This window comes from Pelodiscus sinensis, chromosome 3 (genome assembly GCF_049634645.1).
Source record: "Pelodiscus sinensis isolate JC-2024 chromosome 3, ASM4963464v1, whole genome shotgun sequence".
In the NCBI taxonomy this organism is placed as follows: domain Eukaryota; kingdom Metazoa; phylum Chordata; order Testudines; family Trionychidae; genus Pelodiscus; species Pelodiscus sinensis.
In genome coordinates this window covers 104,532,824-104,554,034 of record NC_134713.1, presented here as the reverse complement: position 1 = coordinate 104,554,034, position 21,211 = coordinate 104,532,824, and the positions used below count along the sequence as shown (strand labels likewise).

General features: G+C 38.3%; 1 protein-coding gene across 8 annotated transcripts in view; it reads right to left on the bottom strand.

The window, feature by feature from the left end:
- Window positions 1-5,689: 5,689 nt before the first annotated feature.
- The window catches only part of STXBP5 (syntaxin binding protein 5), a 193,085-nt gene continuing 177,563 nt past the window's right edge, over window positions 5,690-21,211 (bottom strand). For all 8 annotated transcript variants that reach the window (XM_025184070.2, XM_075924382.1, XM_025184056.2 and 5 more), the window contains 5 exons: window positions 18,484-18,856; window positions 12,896-13,061; window positions 10,414-10,525; window positions 7,472-7,692; window positions 5,690-6,533 (listed from right to left, as the gene is read on the bottom strand). In XM_025184070.2, the coding sequence (XP_025039855.2) occupies window positions 6,492-6,533; window positions 7,472-7,692; window positions 10,414-10,525; window positions 12,896-13,061; window positions 18,484-18,856 (914 nt within the window). In that variant the 3' untranslated portion in view covers window positions 5,690-6,491. The remainder of the gene's footprint in view (window positions 6,534-7,471; window positions 7,693-10,413; window positions 10,526-12,895; window positions 13,062-18,483; window positions 18,857-21,211) is intronic.

Below are 21,211 nucleotides of genomic sequence, written 5' to 3'. Positions count from 1 at the left end.
TGAAAAAAAATCCAACGTGATTGCCAATTCCTGCCTGGCCCTGAATACACTAATAACTAATCTATTAGACTTTGAATTTGTAAGCAAGACCCACCTGCCAAGTATTTGAGGACCTGTTCATTGGTTCAAGCATCATCTGTCTAGCTGTGAGCATCTTTGATGCTTCAGAGAAAGGAGAGAAAACCCAGAATACTTTGGGGGAATAATGCACATCTTCATTAAACTTTCTGACAAGTAGCCTCACAATTAAAACAAAAACAACCACTCAGTTTAATACCCTTCAGGAGAGATTTGAGTAGTTTATTTTGCCCAATGAGAGCCCTTCAGCATAATGAGACATTCATATACACATATATGAACATTTTTCTGAAACATTAATGTATCATACATTTTTTCATTTAAAATACCAGCTGCAGCTGCACAGGTATTTTTTATTTACAAAAATATTCCATACTTAATTGTAACTGTTTAATGATGACAGTTTAATTCAAGTACAAGTAAAATAACTCTACACAATCTAACATATTTGTGTTTGTAACAGTACAATTTGCAGTTCATATGAAACTATTTGTAGACAGATGGATTTTCAACCCTACCTAAAATGCATTTCCCAGTAATCACCCTCAAGAGTAAGTGGGGCTCAGCAAGACTTAACTGAAAAATAAATTGCAATGAACAAAAAACAAAACAAAAAACCTCAAAACCACCATACGCATGTACAAAGATATACATAAAGCTAGAACTGTACCACAAGCATGCTTGCCTCAAGGGTGGGCAATGCTAGAAAAATTTACTGATGTTTTCCATTGCGCTGGTACGATGAAGCAGTAGCATGTCTAGTTCTAACCATTGAACCATAATGGAGTTCAGGTCTACAGTAACATAGTACTGCATATTTACATTTTAAAAAGGAAATATTTAAAATATGCCCCCCTTGCATTGCCTGTTGCTAAATATTATTGGTGTTCCATTTACAACGTCTTACATGTTTTAAACAAAGTTTAATGTCTTGAATCACTCTTGATTGGTATTATATAATAAGTATTAATAAAAAGGCATGCAACTGTCAAAAGAATTTACTGCAGTTGCATAACAATTTTTGATGTGCTTTATCTTGCAAACCTGGAAGTAATACTGATTTAGTCACATTATTTTCTGATTACCTCTCTCACTTTAACTATCATCTGGATCTCTAGGCCTGGAATTCAGTACTCTTTCCTGAAGTGTAAAACATTCCAAAAATACACTCTTTTGAAGCACTATAACCAAAATACAGGTTTACAGTAGTACATTTATACAAGATACATGATGACTAGAAATGGGCATAATTTGAACTTAATTTGCTTTTAAATGCATGTTAAGCTGTCAGAATGGAAATAAAAGTTAAATCAGTTAGTTCAGCTGATCCACGTACATTTTCCATTATATCTCCACCCCCACTTTCCCAACAGTTAAGAGATTTCTGTCTATAAAGTATTTGAAATTTTTGCATTAGCAGCAAAGTCATTAAAATCCCCAGGAAAAGATTCATATAAGACTATGTAGGAAACTGGCCAGAATGAAGAAAACGTACAACTGAGAAATTACTCTGCAAAGAAGGCAATCATTGCACACACTTCCACACATCAACACAGCACTGCAACTGTAATCCAGTTTCCACCCAGGTAAAACAAACCAGGAATAGAAAGAGGATGGCACCTTAGCCACAGACAAAACCTTCTGAAAACAATATTTATCAACGGGTAGATGAAAAACTGAAATCAGTTAACTACAAAAGGAAAATTGACCAAATACATAAAACTCCTTTTTAATATTTGGAAATTTATTTAAAAAAGCTAAAAAAACACCTTGTTTTTATATCTCTATCTTGAAACAACAAATTATGGTAAACATCCAACAAGCAAGCTGTAGTTAGTGAGAGGTTTTACAATTAGTTTTTTTTTTTTTTAAATAATACCTTCCCTTTCCCATGCTAAGGAATTATTTTAGAATGTTCAAAAAAGGAAGTTACAGTAAGTATGATTCATTTCTGAAGACAAAAATGGGCTTTTTAAAGTAATTGTATCTCTATATGAGATATGAATTTATTTCTTATTATAAGCTTAAAACATAACTTTGTATGGATAATATACATACTTTTTAAGTACTTTGACTTAAACTTTAACACAAGTTTTTTAAAATGAAAGGTAAAAGTGTACATATAAAATTTTTCTTTTAAAACTAAAAGTATATTTTATAACAGCATTTATAAATATAACAGGATTATCACTGTATGATCTTGAAACAAATCTGAAAGCATTGTAGTAATTTAAAAACCACAGGTGCTGACACAGGGTAAGTGCCTTGCATTAGATTTTATATTGTATATATTTATATACACAATTTTTGCTGATAAAAAGCACACACTTTCTAAACTGTAATTATCAGCCGTGATTGCTAGCCTGTCCTAAGCACTGTGTATTGAATGAGTATGTTTGTATATAAACAATGAATCTGATCTACAGAAATATGGAAAGTAAAATTGAGGAATAAAATACCAAGCAGGAATTAAAGTGCAGGAAACAATTTCAAGTTTAAAGTTCAGGTCAGATCAGTGCTATTTATTAAGCCAGAAAAAATTTACTGCCAAAAAAAAAAATCACCTTTGGATATAGCTTTCTAATGTAATTCTCATGCAATGAATACCTCAAGCAAAACAAAAACGGACAAGGAATAATGCTGTAAATTATGTAGTATTTCTAACTGAACATTTTTGAAAGCACAAATCTTTCTTGAGATACCAGTGGAGTAACAGTTTCAAACTTATTCAGATTACGCCTATGTTTATATGAAATAACATTCAGATAAAAATATAATTTGGTAGAAATTCTAAACTTAAGAAATGCTCCTTCGGTTTAAAATTAAATTAAATGTGATACACAACATTTAATATAAGTAGCAGCAGTTTCTTGCACTTCCATAAAAGAGAGAAAAGTGTAATAGTGCAGATGGATTCTAGTATTTTTCAGAACACAGGAAAAAAGGTTCAAGCAATTGCAAAGGTAATCAACAGGCTAAAAGGTGATGTCGCCTCTCTGTTTCAAATGTGGGTTCACTGTATAAAATGATTTGTCCAATAATAGCAAATAAAATGCCACAGTATCAGTATCAGAAACTTTTTTCAAAGGAAAAAAAATAACAAACATTTGAGACTGAAAAGCAATTATAATTGGCTATGTGGTCCCTATAATTGACTAAAGAGCCATTGTGCGTTCATTCTATAGGGAATGATGAGGTCACTGATTTTTCAAACTAATATATACAGGTTGGACCTCTCTGGTCCGGCACTCTCGGGACCTGACCTGACCAGTCCTAGATGAGGGATTTTGCCGGAGCAGGGGAGGTCATTTCTGGACCTCTGCCACTGGTCCCCTTGGCCTAGCCCACTGGCCTCCGGATCTCCTGCTGGTCTTGCTGCCATGCTGACCTCGCTGAGCAGCCATTGCTGCTGTGGCTCCAGGACACACACGCTGCACTTGAGCTCCAAGACCCTCCAAGGCAGCCCCGCATTGCAGCTCTCTGCTCCACTGAGCTACCGTGGCTCCCAGCCCCGCCAGGCAGCCATGCTGCCACGAGCTGGGCAGCCTCGCCATCAGCTCACTGTGGGCAGCCCACTGTCCTGCCAGCCCTCTGTGGATCCTTGCGAATGGCCCTCTGCCGGGTCTGTCTGGTCCTGCAACATGTGTGCCAGACCATGGATATTGCCGGACCAGAGAATCCCAGTTAAGAGAGTTTCAACCTGTACACCATCACACATGAGAAAAACAAACAATGCCAAGGAAAATGAGAGACTCTTCAGTGCCTAACAGACAGACATCTTCCCTATTCTAATATATGCTCTCTCATTCCTTCCTATTTTGCTTTGCTTACTGAAGGCAGTCAAATGCTTCTTTCTGGGAAGACTAAGCAAGACTTCCCTATTAATCCAATGGTGGCTTTCATGGATCAGACAGCATGATTTATTGATAAGCACTGATAAGTGCATCTCTCCCCAAAACTGATCAGAGTACTGTAACTTCTGGGATAGATTTCTGTTGCCCTGAAATGCAGTCTGTCTCTGCTGGGTGAAAGTATCAATTCATTTGAATGTAAGGGCGAGGGAAAAATTAAACCACATCAGAATTTCTATTAAAATGGATCTCATGTAAGTTTATCTGATTTTCTGCTGCTGGCTTGTAAGCAAATACAAGATTAATTTACTAAATATGCAGTAGGCAAACAGACATTGCAAAAATTAAATCAGTAACATACAGAATGTATGGTTAACTGAATTAAATAGCTGGAGCTAATATATATATATATATATATATATATATATATATATATATATATATATATATATATAGAGAGAGAGAGAGAGAGAACTATCAAGAACTGAGAATGCTTATTAGCATTTTCATATCCACATCAGTAACTGCTTTCTTTGGTGCATCACTTTCCCCCCCCCCCAACAAAAATTTCAACAAATAATCAGACTTGTTTTGATTTTGTGTGATACAGCACAAAATGGCCAGACATGTGGTTCACTCTCAAATACTGACAAACCAAAAGGCAGTCAGTAGATGTTGTCAACAACTTCCTCATCCCAAAATAAAATTGAGTTAATTCACCAGTTTGTATGCAAATTCTGAACATTTTCTGAGAACAAACTGACAATTTTTGCAACTATATTAAGAATCATTAACCCTTCACATCTTATGGTTCTTAAATGATAAGGTACTATAAACATATACACCCATGACCACATTTTTCAATTAGATATAAACAGACAAAATTTTGCCTTGGGAATTCCTGAAGAAGAGTGCATGACAAATGTCTACAGCTAATGTGCTAGGAGGAATTTATTTTAATGATTCAATATAGGAAATTTTTCAGAAAATGTATCAGCTGTTATTCTCTAACTATTCCTCCCTGCAAAATGAAATTAGTTCCCATTTCCCATTTGAGATTAAAATGTAATCACTCAGTTTCCACAATGCAAACATTTTATTCTAAACAATTCTTTTTGTTTCTAACTCTGTTCATCCCTACAGTTATGGCTTTGATGCAGCTGTTATAAGCTAACACAATATGCTGTTTTGATTTAGCACAACTGCTTACATTTTCCTGCCCACATTTAAATCGTGATCCTCTTCTTACTGAAATACTGAGAACCTCTTTACTGATCATCTTCGGTATCAGACCCATTTACAGAAAACAGTTTTGCAGACCAGCTCCAATTTCTAAGTAGGTCTTCAATGTTTGAATCTACTAAAATACAGACTTGTACAGTAGCTCTACAAAAAGGTCTTAAGAAATCAACTAAAAGATTGACAGCTATCTAAAATTAGGTGCTTGCCCTTTTCCTTGAATCAACATCTTCAAGGAATTTAAAACTGTTTCAAACCTGAGACCAAGGTTATTTTATTTGGTAATAAAGAATTAAAGAGGGATGAAAGTTAGTTACAGTTTCTGCTTAGAACTGCCTCAACAATTTAAATTAAATGGCTGTTAAAAGATAGTCAAATATTTATAAAAATTCACATGATGAGTGAAACCTTAGCCAATGCCGAACATTTCACAATCAGCCAATAATTGGGCGGGGGTGAGGTTTGAGGGGGAAACGGCGATTTAGCTGAAAGAAAGAAGATACATAAAAGACACTGAAGAATTCTCACCAAAATGGAGATGTTATCACTTTTCACAGCGCATAGCCATAACACAAATGAAAACTCCAGCATGAAACGTAATGCGGTCATATTATTCACTTGATTTTTTTAATACAAAAATGACTTATCCTTTTGTTTTGCACTTGACAGAGTATGATGTGAATACAAGAATATTAGATCAGGGGTCCAAGAAGAGACTATGAACAGGTCAACTATGTATACATTTTCAATATGGATCTTTCAAACTTCCAGCTTGCCTGACCAAAGAGACGGTAGCAAACAGAATATAACTCTTCTTCAGTAAAAATGGAAGGGGGAAGGTGAAAGTCAGCTATTAATAGTTCAGTAAGACAAACACAACTTTATTCCAGCTCTTGGACCCCTGATTTATTGCCTCTCCTCACAGGAGGGTGAAACACTGGCAGCAGTTACAATAACACAAAGTTTTGGCGTACGACATTTACAAAGGATTGATCCTGCATTGCCTCGACCCATCTCACGTCTTTCCCCCTTTGCCTCTCTTCTCCAAGTGTCCTATGCCATCTGCTCTGTTCCCAAACTCTGAGTAAATCCCACAGCTATGACACGAACAAGTTTTTGTGTGTCTGTTTTAAATATAATGCTCCTCAGTTAAAGCCATATGACTGAGGTAAAACTGTATGATTTGTGCTAGGAAACAACACTATCCAATAGACAGTGAATACTCCTCCAACTCCAATCGTCCTGCAGAAATTAAAAGAAAAAAAAAAAGGACTTTTTCCTTCCTCAAGATAAAGTTAAATTGATCTATTTGGATGTAGGTTGTCAGAACTGGTACCACTTCTTATCTTTGTACTTCAACATCATCTAAAAATAAACAAAAAAGGAAAGATATGAATACAATTAACATTTTTGTACAGTGCCACAGACATTCAAAAAATACAATAAAAATGAAAATCAGGTCTTAATTTTTCAATCATCACACAACGTTTTTCACATTGTGCTTAATTTCTTGTATAACCACAAAGGGTAGATTCCATCACAAATCTGCTGCTACCTTTCTGACTCCTGACTGTGAGTGTGACAGCTCAACAAGGACAGGAAAGTTCTGTGGCAGGTAATAAGATAGGCAGGGACCTGAAGAGCCCACAATGAGAATATCTGTTCCTGGAGACTGCTCAGAAGAACCAAAGTGAGATTCCTGAAATTGTTTGTATGTTGTTCGTCTATCTTGCTGATTCTTAAACTTTGGTACTGGTGACTCCTTTACCATAGCAAGCCTTGGAGTGCAACCCATTTAAAGCATTTTAATATATTTAACATGATAATAAATGCTGGAGGCAAAGTGGGATTTGGGGTGGAGGCTAACAGTTTGTGATCTCTTCATGTAATAACCTCGTGACCTCGAGAAGTCCTCGCCCCTCAGTTTGAGAACCCCAATCTGCATTGGGTATGGTGTAAATAGACCATACACATAATGAAAAGTACACTAAAGATACCTGACTCCATAACATGAGTTCCTTTAACAATGGAAACTAACCCTGCAGTATCCACCACAGTACATGCCAGATAGGAATTGGATAGAGTTGAGCTGTACCTATCTGGTGAAGCTGGTGGATTAATAGCAGAATTATTGTCACCTTAACCATTAGGTAAAATGCGATGTTCAATAGAAAGACAAAGGAAGCGTTAACTATTAATCATATAGATTCCCACTTGCACATCTGTTCTCTTTTTCAGTGAATATAAAGTTAATTGCACATCTTACAAACTCTGATGCATGGTGATACACTAAAAGGAATTACCTCATGAGCATGTTTAGAGAAAGAATCAGCACTACTTAGCATAGCAGCTGTTCTTTCGTCCAGTTCTCCTAGTTTCTGCCCTCTTTCATCCAGTGCTATCCTGGCTCGTGCTAGTTCACCAATTACTCCAGATGCTGCTCCTTTAACACCCTCAATACCACCAGGTCCTGGGATATGCTGAGCAAGACTTCTTGATGCCTTTCCAGATGCTGATTCTCCAACTAGATAAAATGTAATTCAAAATAGTTATCCATTTAGTCCTTCCATTTCAATAAAACAACTTACAAATACAATCATTTAGAAATGCTATTAACCTTGCATCACAAAATTACAGTGTGTTTCATTAGCCAAAAGAGGTGCCAAATTATTTTTCACTTAGGACGTGAAAACCTAATGGCAGACCTGATTAAAAATCATACTGGTTAGCTGGTATTTTGATGGTCATTCCATCAGAGAATTTTTTTTTATAATAAATTTAGTTTAAGAAAACAAAATAGTGTCAGATATAAAAAATTACTTGTAATTTCCAGGGCATTATTTTTTAAAATTTCCATTTCAATTTATTGTTACTGGGATTGGAAGAGTCACATTTCTAGTTGAAAGGGTTGTTGCAATATTTGAGTTTTCTGGTCAGATTTTATATTTCCCAAGTGAATGGTTCTCATTCCATTTAACAAGATAGAATTATATCATTGAGTGCTTGTAAAAAGAATGGCATTCATTGAATGGCTTCATTTAGATTACAAGCAGAGCCTATAGTGATTGATGCCTACTGTGAAAACTATCATTCTCAAGACCTTTTCAGAGACTTATATAACTCTTGTCAAATATTTATGCGTCAGGAAAAAGTAAAGCTAAGACATGCTTTTCTCAAAAGCAGCAAACCTGAGTGAAACTAGAGACTTCTGGAGTTATAAAGGAACAAAACAAATCACACCCCTGGACCTTTTTATAGATAAGTCTGGAGCTTCAGTGGACAATGGAAAAAAAGACATGAAATATGGAAATAATGTAAACCCAATATTACAAATACTGTGACCTGGTAAAAATTGTTTTTCCTTAGCTTTATTACAATAGTTTAACAAATGATTATAAAATTATTGTTTATGGTAGGATACTATCTGCAAACATTCTATATGCACCATGCATAAGTAAGAGTGGCAATGTCAACACAAAAGATGTCAGTAAATAAATTATGCTCATAAGTGCATGATAAAGTTAAGATTAATTTAATTTTTAAAATATAGGTGCATGCGGTAATGGTCTTTGATCATACATAAAAAGTAGAAATTTCAGGGAACCTTGATTCAATACAATAAAAACAAACACTTCTGCCTTTGATTACATATGCATTATAAAGAGCTGCCTCGCAAGTAGTTGTACATGATGGAATTAGATTTTTTTAAACACCACCACAACAATCTTTCTCTCCTTAAAATTCTATATGAAAACAGCGGGTAAAGTCTAGTTAGGTTGAAAATTAAAGAACCAGGAGAAAAAAAATCTTGACATAAAAAAAATAAATTTGTCCCACACATTTTTAATTATACAGCCTAGTGTATGTATACTGCAATACAATCTTTAATTTCATGATCATGGCTCCCTCCACTGCCCCCACAGCATTTCTGAATCTTTCAGTGAACAAGGTGAGTGGTCAGACAGGGATATGTAATGAATAAAGCACAGAGAACTCCTGCCTCATTCACCGTAATAGAAGTTAAATGGTGTAAATGAATAAAGAAAAGGTGGTTCTCACCTCAGCCTCATTCAAAGATTATAAATTCAGAATGGAGCACATCATGTAGTCTGATGTCCTATACAACAGTGGTTCTCAAAAAAGGGTTGAGAGATAGATGTGTGCAAGCATTAGACTCGCTAGGTCCAAGGCTGAAACCCTCTGCAGCCTGGGACCCCAAACCACACCATCCAGGGCTGAAGCCAAAGGCTGAGCAGCTCAGTATTGTGGTGCCCCCTGTGGTGTGGGACCCTGGGCAACTGACCTGCTTGCTACTCACTATCGCCCTACAGTGGGAGGTCGAGGGGAGAAACTCTCCCATTGACTTCCCTTATTCCTTGAGACCATGAGGAGTTCCAAGGTTGATGGGAGCATCCTCAACATTCAATTTAGCAGTCCTTACCAGGACCGTTAAATTGATTGGCTTCTGGAGCGTTAATCTTCCCAGAAGTGTAGATATGCCCTATGGATCACATTAGCCCTTGTGGTCAGAGTTGCATTGGGATCTCATGCTCAACTGATTCTCCACTAGGACCTAAGGATGCTAGATACCGTGTATGTCAGTAATCGTGTAGCTGCAACAATTTTTAGGCGTTACACTGTTACTAAAATACTTCCGGGTGATGGGGCCAGTAGCCAGTGCGCTCCTGGCCCTACTCTCTGAGATCCCCCTGCAACCCTGCGCAGCTGCTTCTGTATCAGAGCAGCAGGGCAGGATGGAAAGAGAAACCAGTCCACAAGGGGAATCGAATTAAACATCAGTTAATCTTTTAAGCAGCTATATGCTAATATCCCTACAGGATCCCCATTATTCCCTCTGCCTAGAGGCAACTTTATCCAGAGAAGAAGCAGTGACTACTTTGTAAATATGGTCTACGTTTTTTGTTTCTAGACTTATAACTTTACATTTAGCCATACTGTTTGTTTGTGCCCAGCTCACCAAGTGATCCAGATCTCTCCATATTGACCTTTCTACTTCGTTATTTAACCTCTCCTCCCCACCCCCAGTATTTCAGTCATCAGTACAGTCAGGTATGGGGCCACATTTGAATGTCAATGATGAATATAAATATGTATTAGATGTTTTATTTATTGCAACATCCAATAAATGAGGCAAAAGGTTCCCTGACTATTTAAATATATTCGGCATGATTTACCCACTTCTCACACATGGAGATACTTTTCAGAATAAAATAAATGAACTTACAGAGTTCTTCTCTGTCGAGTGATTGTGCACCACCTCCAAACAGGCCTTTAAAGAAACCCCTATTTGGGGCTTCTGGTGTTTCTACTGGAGTGAAGAGCTCACCCAACATTTCCTTTGTAATGAAAAAATAATACTGTTAGCAACATCATATTTCCTTATTGTAAGATTCTCATAAAAACACAAGATTACTCTAGTACATTTTTCACTTTCAGCATCTACCTTCAGGGTTTGCAATTCATCAAGTTCACACTAGGATAAAACTTTGCTGCAGCTATTCAGAACAATTTTATATCCTATGTTTGGCAGCACACCTCAATAGAAGCCAAGAACAGATCAGGCAACTCTTCTAAGTTATGTGATATCTAATAGTTTGAACTTGTAATAGACGAGTACTTGAAAAGAAATATTTCAGACTAGCCATGTTTTCAGTTGAGGAAAGACTTGGGCAACACTAACTCTCGCGCGGAAACTACATTTGTAACATTAACCTGTCTAGTTTATGTTCACTGTAGTCCAATCTATCCTGTCTAATTTTTAAATATTGGATAATTTCAAGACCTCATGTGTTTTCCATAGCTTCTCATACACAAATCTGTGGCTATCCAACATGTCATTTTGGTTCCATGTCTTAATTATATAATGAGCTCCCTTAAATTTTTTTTCTGACTTCCAATATGCAAAGCATATAAATTCAAGACCATGTAAATCAAGTCCAAGTAGAACAAACAGTGAGCTCCTTTTCTTCTGAATTTCAGCAGTGACTGAAAAGCCATCTCAATTCTGGAATTTTTAAAATTAGAAAACAGTATGATGGGCAGCGGATAGTCAAGGATTCACTTTTTGGAATTTGTGGGGTCAAATCCTGGCCTCACTGAAGTTAATGAGAAAATTTTGCTATCAACTTCAATAAGGCCAAGATTTTGCCCCTATTGTGTTACTTGAAAATTCCTGCAAAGTGTAATCCTTTCAGGGACACTTTTCATTTGGCTATTTCACTCAGTGGCTCATTCACATGGAAAAGAACTGATCCATCAGCATGAGAACAATAGTTCCCCTGAACTTAATGCTAAAATAGATGCATAGAGCCTGCAAAATGATGTACAATCCACATATTCCTGATAGATGTTGGAGAACAGACTTGTTATTTCTAACCCAGAGTATCTGTTTCTACACAAGGGTGGGCAAGAGAAGGCCAGTAGTCTGAATCTGACCCACCAAGCCACTGGATCTGGCTTTAGGGCTGTTGCTACACTTCATAGGTGAAAGTGCTGCATGGAGCCAGGGGTCAGTTGGGGACTCCCTGCTGATCCTGGGCTCCATGCGGTGCTGCCATTTTTAAATGCTTTGGGAAGCCCATCATCAAGCTCCTTGTGGCATTTTAAAGAGGCAGCACCCCATAGAGCTTGGGATCAGCTGGGAACTCCCCTGCTACTTTGAAACGCCGCGTGCAGCCTAGGGACACCTCACCTGGCCCTGGGGCTGCACGTGGCGTTTCAAAGTGGCATCACTGTGTGGAGGCTGAGGTCTAGCCCCAGTCTCCACATGGCGCTCCGCTTTGAAGTACTCCCTCCTCTTTCAGGCAGCAAGGGCAGGGGGAAGCAGCTAGTCAACTAGTCCTTCACATCCCTAATCCAGCCTGAAGCCACCTCACTAAGACCCTTAGGTACAGAGCAGCTGCAGTTGCTTTAAAGCAATTATCAGTTAAACTTCCACTATCTTCAAAAGGAGCGGAGTTAGGGCAGTGCTGATTGCTTTTGAAAATAGCACCTGAGATGCTTCTAAGATATTTACAACCTACTTCACAAGACAGCCAGCACACACACTGAAGAGTACACCATATGCAACACATCCCAGTATTTAATGGTCAGTTCCATTCTTCTAAGAATTATAAAGCCAGAACAGATGACTAAGTAGACTAAGAATCAAGCTTGTACGCATAGTACTTTTCCAAAAAATTTTGCAACACGTTGCTTGTTGCACTTGCACTTTCCACAGTTCCTGCACTGGGGTAATTCTTCCCTCCCCAGACCTGGTGCTTCTAGAGACCTCTTATACTGCATTGGGTCTTTTATGAGACTCTCACATTTAGCCTCTGAAATTTCTACAACATAATAGGTCAATCAAAATGCCTTGAGTTTGTGCTTCCTTCCTACATGACTAACTACTACAATTTTGACTGGAGGAATTTTGAAGCCCTTAACTGCAAGAATTATCAAGTTAGTTTCATAGGGAACACAAAAGAAAAAGGAAAAGGACAAGACTGCTCCAGAGATGTACAAGGGATGTATCACACCACAATTGGGAGAAAGAGAAATGAAGCACTAGATAACATGATGTGTTATGTACTGTAAAGCTCTCCAGTGCACCATAGTTTTTTCCAGAAGGGGTTTTAATCCACCATGCCATTATCAAAAACTAAGAGCTGGACCCGGGAGAGGATACCTATTTTTGAAGAAACAACAATATTATTTTTAATCTTTACCTGTAGATTTTCACAAGTTTCTTGACTGTAGGTAATTCTCTGGATTTCTGTAGGTGAGACAAGATACAAGGCCTGTCCATTGTTGGTGAAGCAGAAGGTTCTGGCTATCCGCATGTTGGTAAGTGGCAGGTAATAAACATCCAACAGCGGCCTTAAACTTGGCAAACTTAAGAAGAGAATTAAAAGCTCACGTAAGTTATGAAGGATTATATTATTCAATTTCTCAGCCCATATTTGTGAACTATAATACACTTTTCCTCCTACCCTTCTTAATTACATTACTAGCACTCCTGCAGTAGCCTGGTATCACATAAGTAAAGGTCAGTGGGGCCATGAAACCATAGTGATGACAAACACAAAATATAATGAACCAACTGGTTTCCTTGTATTTGGCCTATCCACCTCATCTTCCACTCCCCACCTCCTGGACTGGAAGCACAAGTCTATTGCCTAAAATTTAAAGTATCATTGTACAATTAATTTCTAACACAAAATGTTACTGTCCATATTGCATGTGCATATTAATACACACACACACACTCCCCTTTTAAATCCATGCCATAAAATCAAGCTGTTATTTTTAGAAGTAGAGTTTCAATATAATTGCCTATTGCACTGTGTAATTTTTTTTAAAGAGCATTTACTCCATTCATAGGGAAATGAATATGGACATTTCTGTCAAAAAGAAGATTTCTACTATCTGTGAGTGAACTAGTCTCCTCCATTCCCTAATTTGCTTGGGTCACTCACTCCCATCTTAGCAATGGATATTAAACAAAGCAATGAATTGGGTATACTCTGTGTGAGGAATTTAGTTTGCTTCAAATGAAATGGAAAGAACTTTTAACCTAGAGAAGGTTTTGCCAGGGACACGGATAGGAGGAAAAATATGCTGATAACATGCCCAGTAAGATGGAACTCCATCACTACTTTGAAAATAGCTATAACACCAACTTATCCTTGGAAAGTTTGGACTAGGGAGACCAGTTACTAGAGTCTGAATTTCATGCACTCTGCTACCAGGCCATTGTCCAAGATGTCACTTGCTGGCTCTTGCATATGTTCTTCACTAGACCAGAAGTTCCAGATCCTGTCCTGAGCCAAGAAGTTAAATCATATCTGGCTGGATTCCTATATATTCCATTTCATTGCTAGGGGTAAGTTGGGCATTGGGTAGTTTATAATTCAGCAGTAAAAGATTGCTTCCATAGTGGAGTCATTGAATAGCCATTTGTTCAAGTAGGAAAACATATACACTATCAGCCTGTGAAAACTGAGTTGTGTTATTGCTGAGCATTTTGTACAGCCACTGGCTTTAATTCTAATCCCATAGACAACTGAAAATTGATAGTACTCATCACATACAAGATGGAGACACTCAATTTTTTACCTGAATTTCTATTTGCATGCAAGTGTCTACAGGTCCAGAGAACATTGCTACTCTTCTGCCTCTAAAGGAGAATGAAGGCTCCCTGGGTGATCATCTAAAACTTTGATCAGTCATCTATTTAGGTCATTACCATTAACTTCAGTTGCCAACACCTGGATGACAGTGGATTCAACCTATGATGGTGTCCAGCTTTCCGGAACATGCAGGACATTTTGGTGGTGAAGCTAGGCCACTGATCCTAAGGTAAACTGGGTTTCTGTTGACAAAGGCAGTGCCAACACCGAGTTTTCATTTCCATGATTAGCAATCAAAACTGACTCAGCTTTTTATTCTTTGAAGACTTCTCTTTCAAAGCACTCTGATTGGCATTCTGACAGATGAGGTACCTCAAGGAGCAATCTGAGGCATAACAGTGAGTGTGTACAGGGATGTGTAGATTCAGAATGCTCCTGCATAGCATATTTAAATTCCCAAGGATATAGGACATTTGCTGAAGTAATTATATCTTTCTGATGCATCATCCCTTGAAACTGATGAGTGGCCTTCCTAAAAAATCAAACACTCCCTGAAAAAAATCAATAGCTTTGGAAACAAACAGGATTAGAGTCCTTGGAAGAGACTCTAAAGCAACAGCTGTTGAAATTACAAAGCAAAATTAATGAGGAAGAACACTGAAATGCCAAGCAAAAACACCAAAGTGCCATGTCAGTGGTGTCATTGACTAGAGCATTCAATACGGAAACTAGAAGTTGGAGCACAGAAACAAAGATTGAGCTTTGAAAAAGCCAGAAACTGGCATGTTAGTGGTGTTTCCAGACCTGTAGTGGAGAAAGTTTCAGAAAAGCTAACTAAATAACGAAAAGTTAGACCTACCTGGAAAGCAAAGGGGAGAAAAAGAAATGATACACACCACCACCAAAATGAGACATGAAGAAAGAGTTGAAGTGGTGATTGGAAGACTGCAGCACCCAAGGGATGCTCCTGTGTTGACTATGGTCAAGAATGAACAAAATTTAAGATCGGAAAGGCAGTGGATAAGCTGGTATACGTAGTGATCAGTAACAGGATGGTTTGTTTACTTAATGGCTCTTCAGCCATGGAGCCTCCTGGCTCCCAGTGGCTCCAGTTTGCCATTTGCAGTCAAGGGGAGTCACGGGAAGCCCAAGTTTCACCTCACTTTAAAATTACTTGCTTACAAAAACAGACATAAAATACAAAAATGTGACAACACACTATTACCGAAAAATGCTTACTTTCTAATTTTCAGCATATAATTATAAAATCAATTGACTAGAATATAAATAATGTACTTACATTTTGTACTTCCATTTCAAACATGTAAATACAATATTTCTATTCCAGTCAATTTATGATTCTTGAACCTGTTTTTCATTATGAGCCTTATCTGAAGCCACGCCCACAGCAACAGGGCTGAAGCATATCACCTAGATCTGCGGGAATGCCTGTGGTGTGGGGCCCCAGGAAACTGTCCTGTTTGTCACCTCCTAATGCCAGTCCTACACCTATGATCCCTCTAAACCCATCCTGGGATCTACAGGGGGCTGCAACCCCCAGACTAAGTATCACTCATCTAGATGAGTTGTAAGATCACAGAGGAGTAGCCATGTTAGTCTAACTAAAAAAACCTTAAACAACAATAGTCTGGTAGCACCTTAGAGACTAACAAAAATATATAAATAGTATCATGTGCTTTCATGGGCACAATCCACTTGCTCAGATGACAAATATGGAGCAAGGGGCCTCAATGCTCCATATTTGTCATCTGAAGAAGTGGGTTGTGCCCACAAAAGCTCATGATACTATTTATATTATGGCCGTCAAGCGATTAAAAAATGTAATCGTGACTAATTGCGTGCAACTCCCCTTTGAAACGCCGCAGTGGTGTTTCCAAGGGGCAGCGCTGCATGGAGCCCGGGATCAGCTGGAGTGCCCACCTGACTCCGGGCTCCATGCAGCGCTGCCTCTTGGAAGTGCCGCGGTGGCGTTTCCTAGGTGAAGCCAAGGGTTAGCTGGAGTTCCCAGCTGATCCCGGGCTCCATGCAGTGCTGCCTCTTTAAGGTGCTGGAGTGGCACTTCAAAGGGGCAGAGCAAGTGGTGCTGGGGGATCAGCTGGGGACTCCAGCTGATTCTCGGCTCCACTTGCGCTGCCCCTTTAAAGCACCAAATCGGCACTTTAAAAAAGGGGCAGTGCATTAGGAGCAGGGGATCATCTGGGAACTGATCCCTGGCTCTGCATTGCAAAGCGGAATGGCACTTCAAAGGGGCTTCGCAACAATGGAGCCGGGGATCAGGCTCCGCTTGTGCTGCCCATCTGAAGTGCTGGAGCAGCACTTCAAAGAGGCAGTGCAGCATTTACGCCTGTGATTAACACATTATTTTTTTTAACGCATTAATTCTGTCCTGTGTTAATACAACATCCCTAATTTATATATTTTTGTTAGTCTCTAAGGTGTATAGGACCATAGTAGTTTTTTAAAAGTTTTTCTAGATTAGTTGAATAAGCCCAAGAAGACCGCTGTGCATATCCAGAGGTACGCATACCCTTGTCTGAGGACCACTAACTTTCACTACATTTTAATTTATTTCAGCTAAAATTTTCTATGCCAGATGTCTGCTTTACACTGTGTTTTGCTTTTTTATTTTTTAAATTATTTCAGCCAAAATAGTTAAAGTTTCTGAGAATAAGCCTATGGGAAATTATTATTCTTTTCCCATGTTAAGATATTCTGACAACTATCTCTTGAGTATGTTCGAACTGAGGCCGGAGCTGTAATTTCCAGCTTAGGCAGACATACCCACATTAGCTCTGATCAAGTTGGCATACTAAAAATTGTAGTGCAGCCATGGCTGCTCACACAGCAGGATGAGCTATCAACCGCAAGTATGTATCTAGGGTCTCAGATAGGATTGCACTCAGGATAGCTAACCCAACCTGTTGTCTGTTCAGCTGTGCATCATACCCTTTTATTTTTATTACTAGCTCAATTAACTAGCATGGGTATGTCTTACTGAGATAGGAATTACATGTACAGATCCACTGTAGATGTACCCTTTGAGACACTCTAGTGCCTAGCACAGACTCTAGCACAATGGGCCTCTCTCTTCGTTGGCTTTTATGCACTTCTGTAATAAATCTGATTATGAATAATTATATACTATTAAAATTTACCCCAAACCAGCCAATTTATAAGCCTTTAAAATTTGTCACACATGCTTTGCAGAGATATGTAAGACCTTTGCACTAAGATCTACTGAGATTTCATCAGTTTCAAGCAGAACTTTCCCCACAATTTAAATTGCCAGTGGCCAGGCTGTGCCTGGGACAAGGCACTAGAAATGAGAGCTTCTGAGTTTGTCTCTCATGTACACTTAATGCATTCACCTGCCTGGGCCCTATAGCAGAAGTTTGCCCATGAGGAAAAAAATAAGGGATTGGAAGTGACTTGCTGTATGTATACTGACATCAGTAACTTCACCAAATACGTGTTTAAAGACTGATTCATAGCGCATACATACAAGGAGCTAAATTAAAGCTGCAAGAGCTACTTTAATTCTGGCATTTTCTAGCTTGAGCACTTGACTTTGCAACTTTAATAATGTTCATTTGGCATGTGTATGTATGGATATTCCACGTTTCTGCAAGCATTGTAGGGAAGAAAGTAATTCCTGAGGCTATTCAAGCAAAAAAATCTATCGATAAAAAAAGTGAACCAATGGGATAGGGGGAGAAAGGATATAAAAAAAATCCACAAAAGAAAATATGAGCAAGAAAGACCACCAGTTTTGGCTTTCAGCATGTGGTGTTTTAACACAACTTTTATAACAATTAAATTAATAATATCAGCAATGTATTTTGTGTGTGAAAACAAACACCACAAGTTTAGAATTTAATTTAGCCTATGTTAAGTCTACGTTATTTGTTAGCGATTTACCTTAACTAGAGCTTAAACCTAATTTGTACAAGAACAAATTTCAAGTACAGTATTGTCCAGCTGCCAAATTGCTCCCACTCCTAAGATGGTGTTATTTTTACAGGTTTATCATCATCAGTGAATATATATTTATTTATTTTTCCTGTGGATTGAGGAAACAACATCATTGGGGGACAGTGTAGGAGGTTGTAGGGGATAATAATTTTTTCTTTTTAATGTTTAAATCATGATGAAATAGCTCTTACCTGAAAGTCATAATATGTCCATTGGCACAGAAACATGCAAGGCAGACACTATTACTCAATGCCACTATATCTCCACGAAGAACAAAAGATGTCTCTGTTATGTTTTGTTTATGAACACAGTTCTGTGATGGCAGTGAGATAACTTTTGCTTGCTTTTCAGAACATATCACGGCATATTGGTTTTCACTGATTTCCTGAGAGGAGGAGGAGGGAGATACGGAGACAGGCCGCCGTTTTTTCAATTTATCCTTTTCATCTTTGTCTTCAGGGACATTATGTTCTCTCCAGGGCTCATATGCTGGTGGAATTAAAGATCCTGTGGTGTCCAGAAAAGCCATTCTCAAAATTGCCCCTTTTAGCCTCAGAATGGTCCCTACGATATAGAATTTGACATGATAAATAATTCTCTTGAATTAGTTTCCAACTACATACTGTTTTTTTTAATTAGCAAACAAAAGCAGTATTCCCAAACAAAAACTTCAGAACTCCCTTTTGGTTTTTCTACACTAAAACTTCAATTGGCCAAAATTTTAGGCCTTAGTTAGAGCATGGGCTTAATTCTAAATGTGTGAATATGGACCATAGACTACAGTGGAAATTAAGCATATTCTTGAAATTAAGGATAGGACTCTTCCTAAACAGGGATGCTTTCTTGAATTAGAGAGACCAATAAGAATTTGCAAAGGCACAGCTGAGGCTTTCAGAGGCCCACCAAGTGGAACTTATATGTATTAAATTTAGATGTTAACATTCACAGCTTTTCTGTCTTTTGCTCATAGGCATTAATACTTTCCTAAACTTAGCATCAATAAATTGTACACTGTGTTTAATATATATGCTAAAATGTGCTTAATTAAATAAATGTGTAACTGCTGAACATTTCAGCAGTTACACATATACATGTGTGTAGGGGAGGTGCGTACGGGAGTTTAAAAAGCTGGCTCCCCACATGCACTGGGACACTGTCTGTAACCATGAAGGTTAACCAATGAGCCCAGGCTCCTCAGTTAACCATGTACACGGTTACACTTTCACACCCCAAATCTTTAATACCATCGATGGTGAATACTATTAATGGTCAGAAGCATCAGCCTAGGTTTTCCTTTTTGAATTAGGCATGTTTAGGTGTAAATAAGCAGGCTGTCTTGCATCTTCCCTTGTTGACTTTGTACAATTGATTAGGGGATTAAAGCAGAAAGTCTATTTAGCAAGGAAGAGGATTTTCACCCACCATTGTTAAATGAATTGCTGCATCCTGAATGTGTTAAAATTGAGGAATCCTTTTGCTGAGCTGCTTCTTTTCTCTAGGGTCATTTTTTGTAACATATAGTTAAATACATTTTGATTTGCCAGCTACAGATGAAAGCTTATTTAGGTTAACATTTTCCTTTTAGATCTAGCAGCTGACACTGTATTTCATCTACATCTTCATGAACTGGAAGAGTGCTGACCAGCACCTGGTGATTAAGGGGTTAACTCAGGTACCTAGCAAAGGTGTTGGCCAGGGGGCCGAGAGAGCCAATCGAGATAGAGGCTTGAAATTTGAATTGGATATAGATTCCCTGCCTGCTTTCTTTGAGTGGGAGAGTTAAGACCAGGAGTTAAGATACACAGAATGACTTAAACCCAGGCAGGACTGTCATGCCTCTCTCTCTCCCCCACCCCGCCACAGAATTCAGGGCATGGAAGCAGACTGAACAAGAGAAAATTTGAAGCGAGTACCAGGGAAATGTGAGTTCAGTCGCGTTCAGGGTAAATTTTCTTTGTTTTGTGGTTTGGTTTGAACTGCTCTGTGTGTATCTATGCCTCCCCTCCCCTTTTACCATCTAAGCAGTGTGCCAGAGAAGTTCTCTATTTTTTTAAATTGTTTTCCTCAGTTGCACTAACGTCTAGCAACCAAGTATGCTTTATCAAGTTTATCTTTTGTTTTGTAATAAAAATCACTTCTTTTAAGGTGATGATTTGATTCTTGTGTCCTAGAAGGTCTGTCTATGAGTATCTGCATGCCTCTGACTGAGAGGTCAGCTGCCAGAGACTGCAACTTGTTTTTCTTTTTCAAGCTCTTTTGGAGGCAAAAGAGCTTGGGGTACCCCTGGGAGTGGTTTCAAGTGTTCACCCCTGGTTTTTTTAGGGATCAAAAAGCACTTGGTGGTGGTGGTGAAATTTCCAAAATCTGTGTATTAGGATTTTGAGGGGAAGTTTTTGTAACCAGTGCTTGTAGAGGCAAGGTTTTGAAGTTCTCTTGTGGGCCCTCACCTTCTGCATTCTTAGTGCCAGAGTGGGGAACAGCCTTGACAAGCCTGGTCAATGTTACAAAATGTGGTTCTCTCATTTGATTGCCAAAATTATGTACCTGAATAGGGGCTTAATGCATTGTAGCAATCAACATAGGCTAGTCACATTCAGCACTGTACATACTAAATCATATTCACCATAACATGCTTATTGACAGAAGTCTTCAGGCACATTTGTGTGTAACTATCATTAAATCATCTGTGTTTTTGGAGAGAAAGGACCATGTTAACTTGAAAAGGTATGACAGGATGTCACGTTACTGGACTTTAAGGGGAGCAGCTAGATCACTGCTGCGCCCACGGGTGTGAGGGGGAATGTTTGCCCCAAAGTCTATACAAAGTGGTCCATGTGAGGTGTCAAATGAAAGCTTATGTTTTACTGATTCTATGTATGCTATTTATGTACTTGTATGATGTCTGTGTGTGGAGTTATG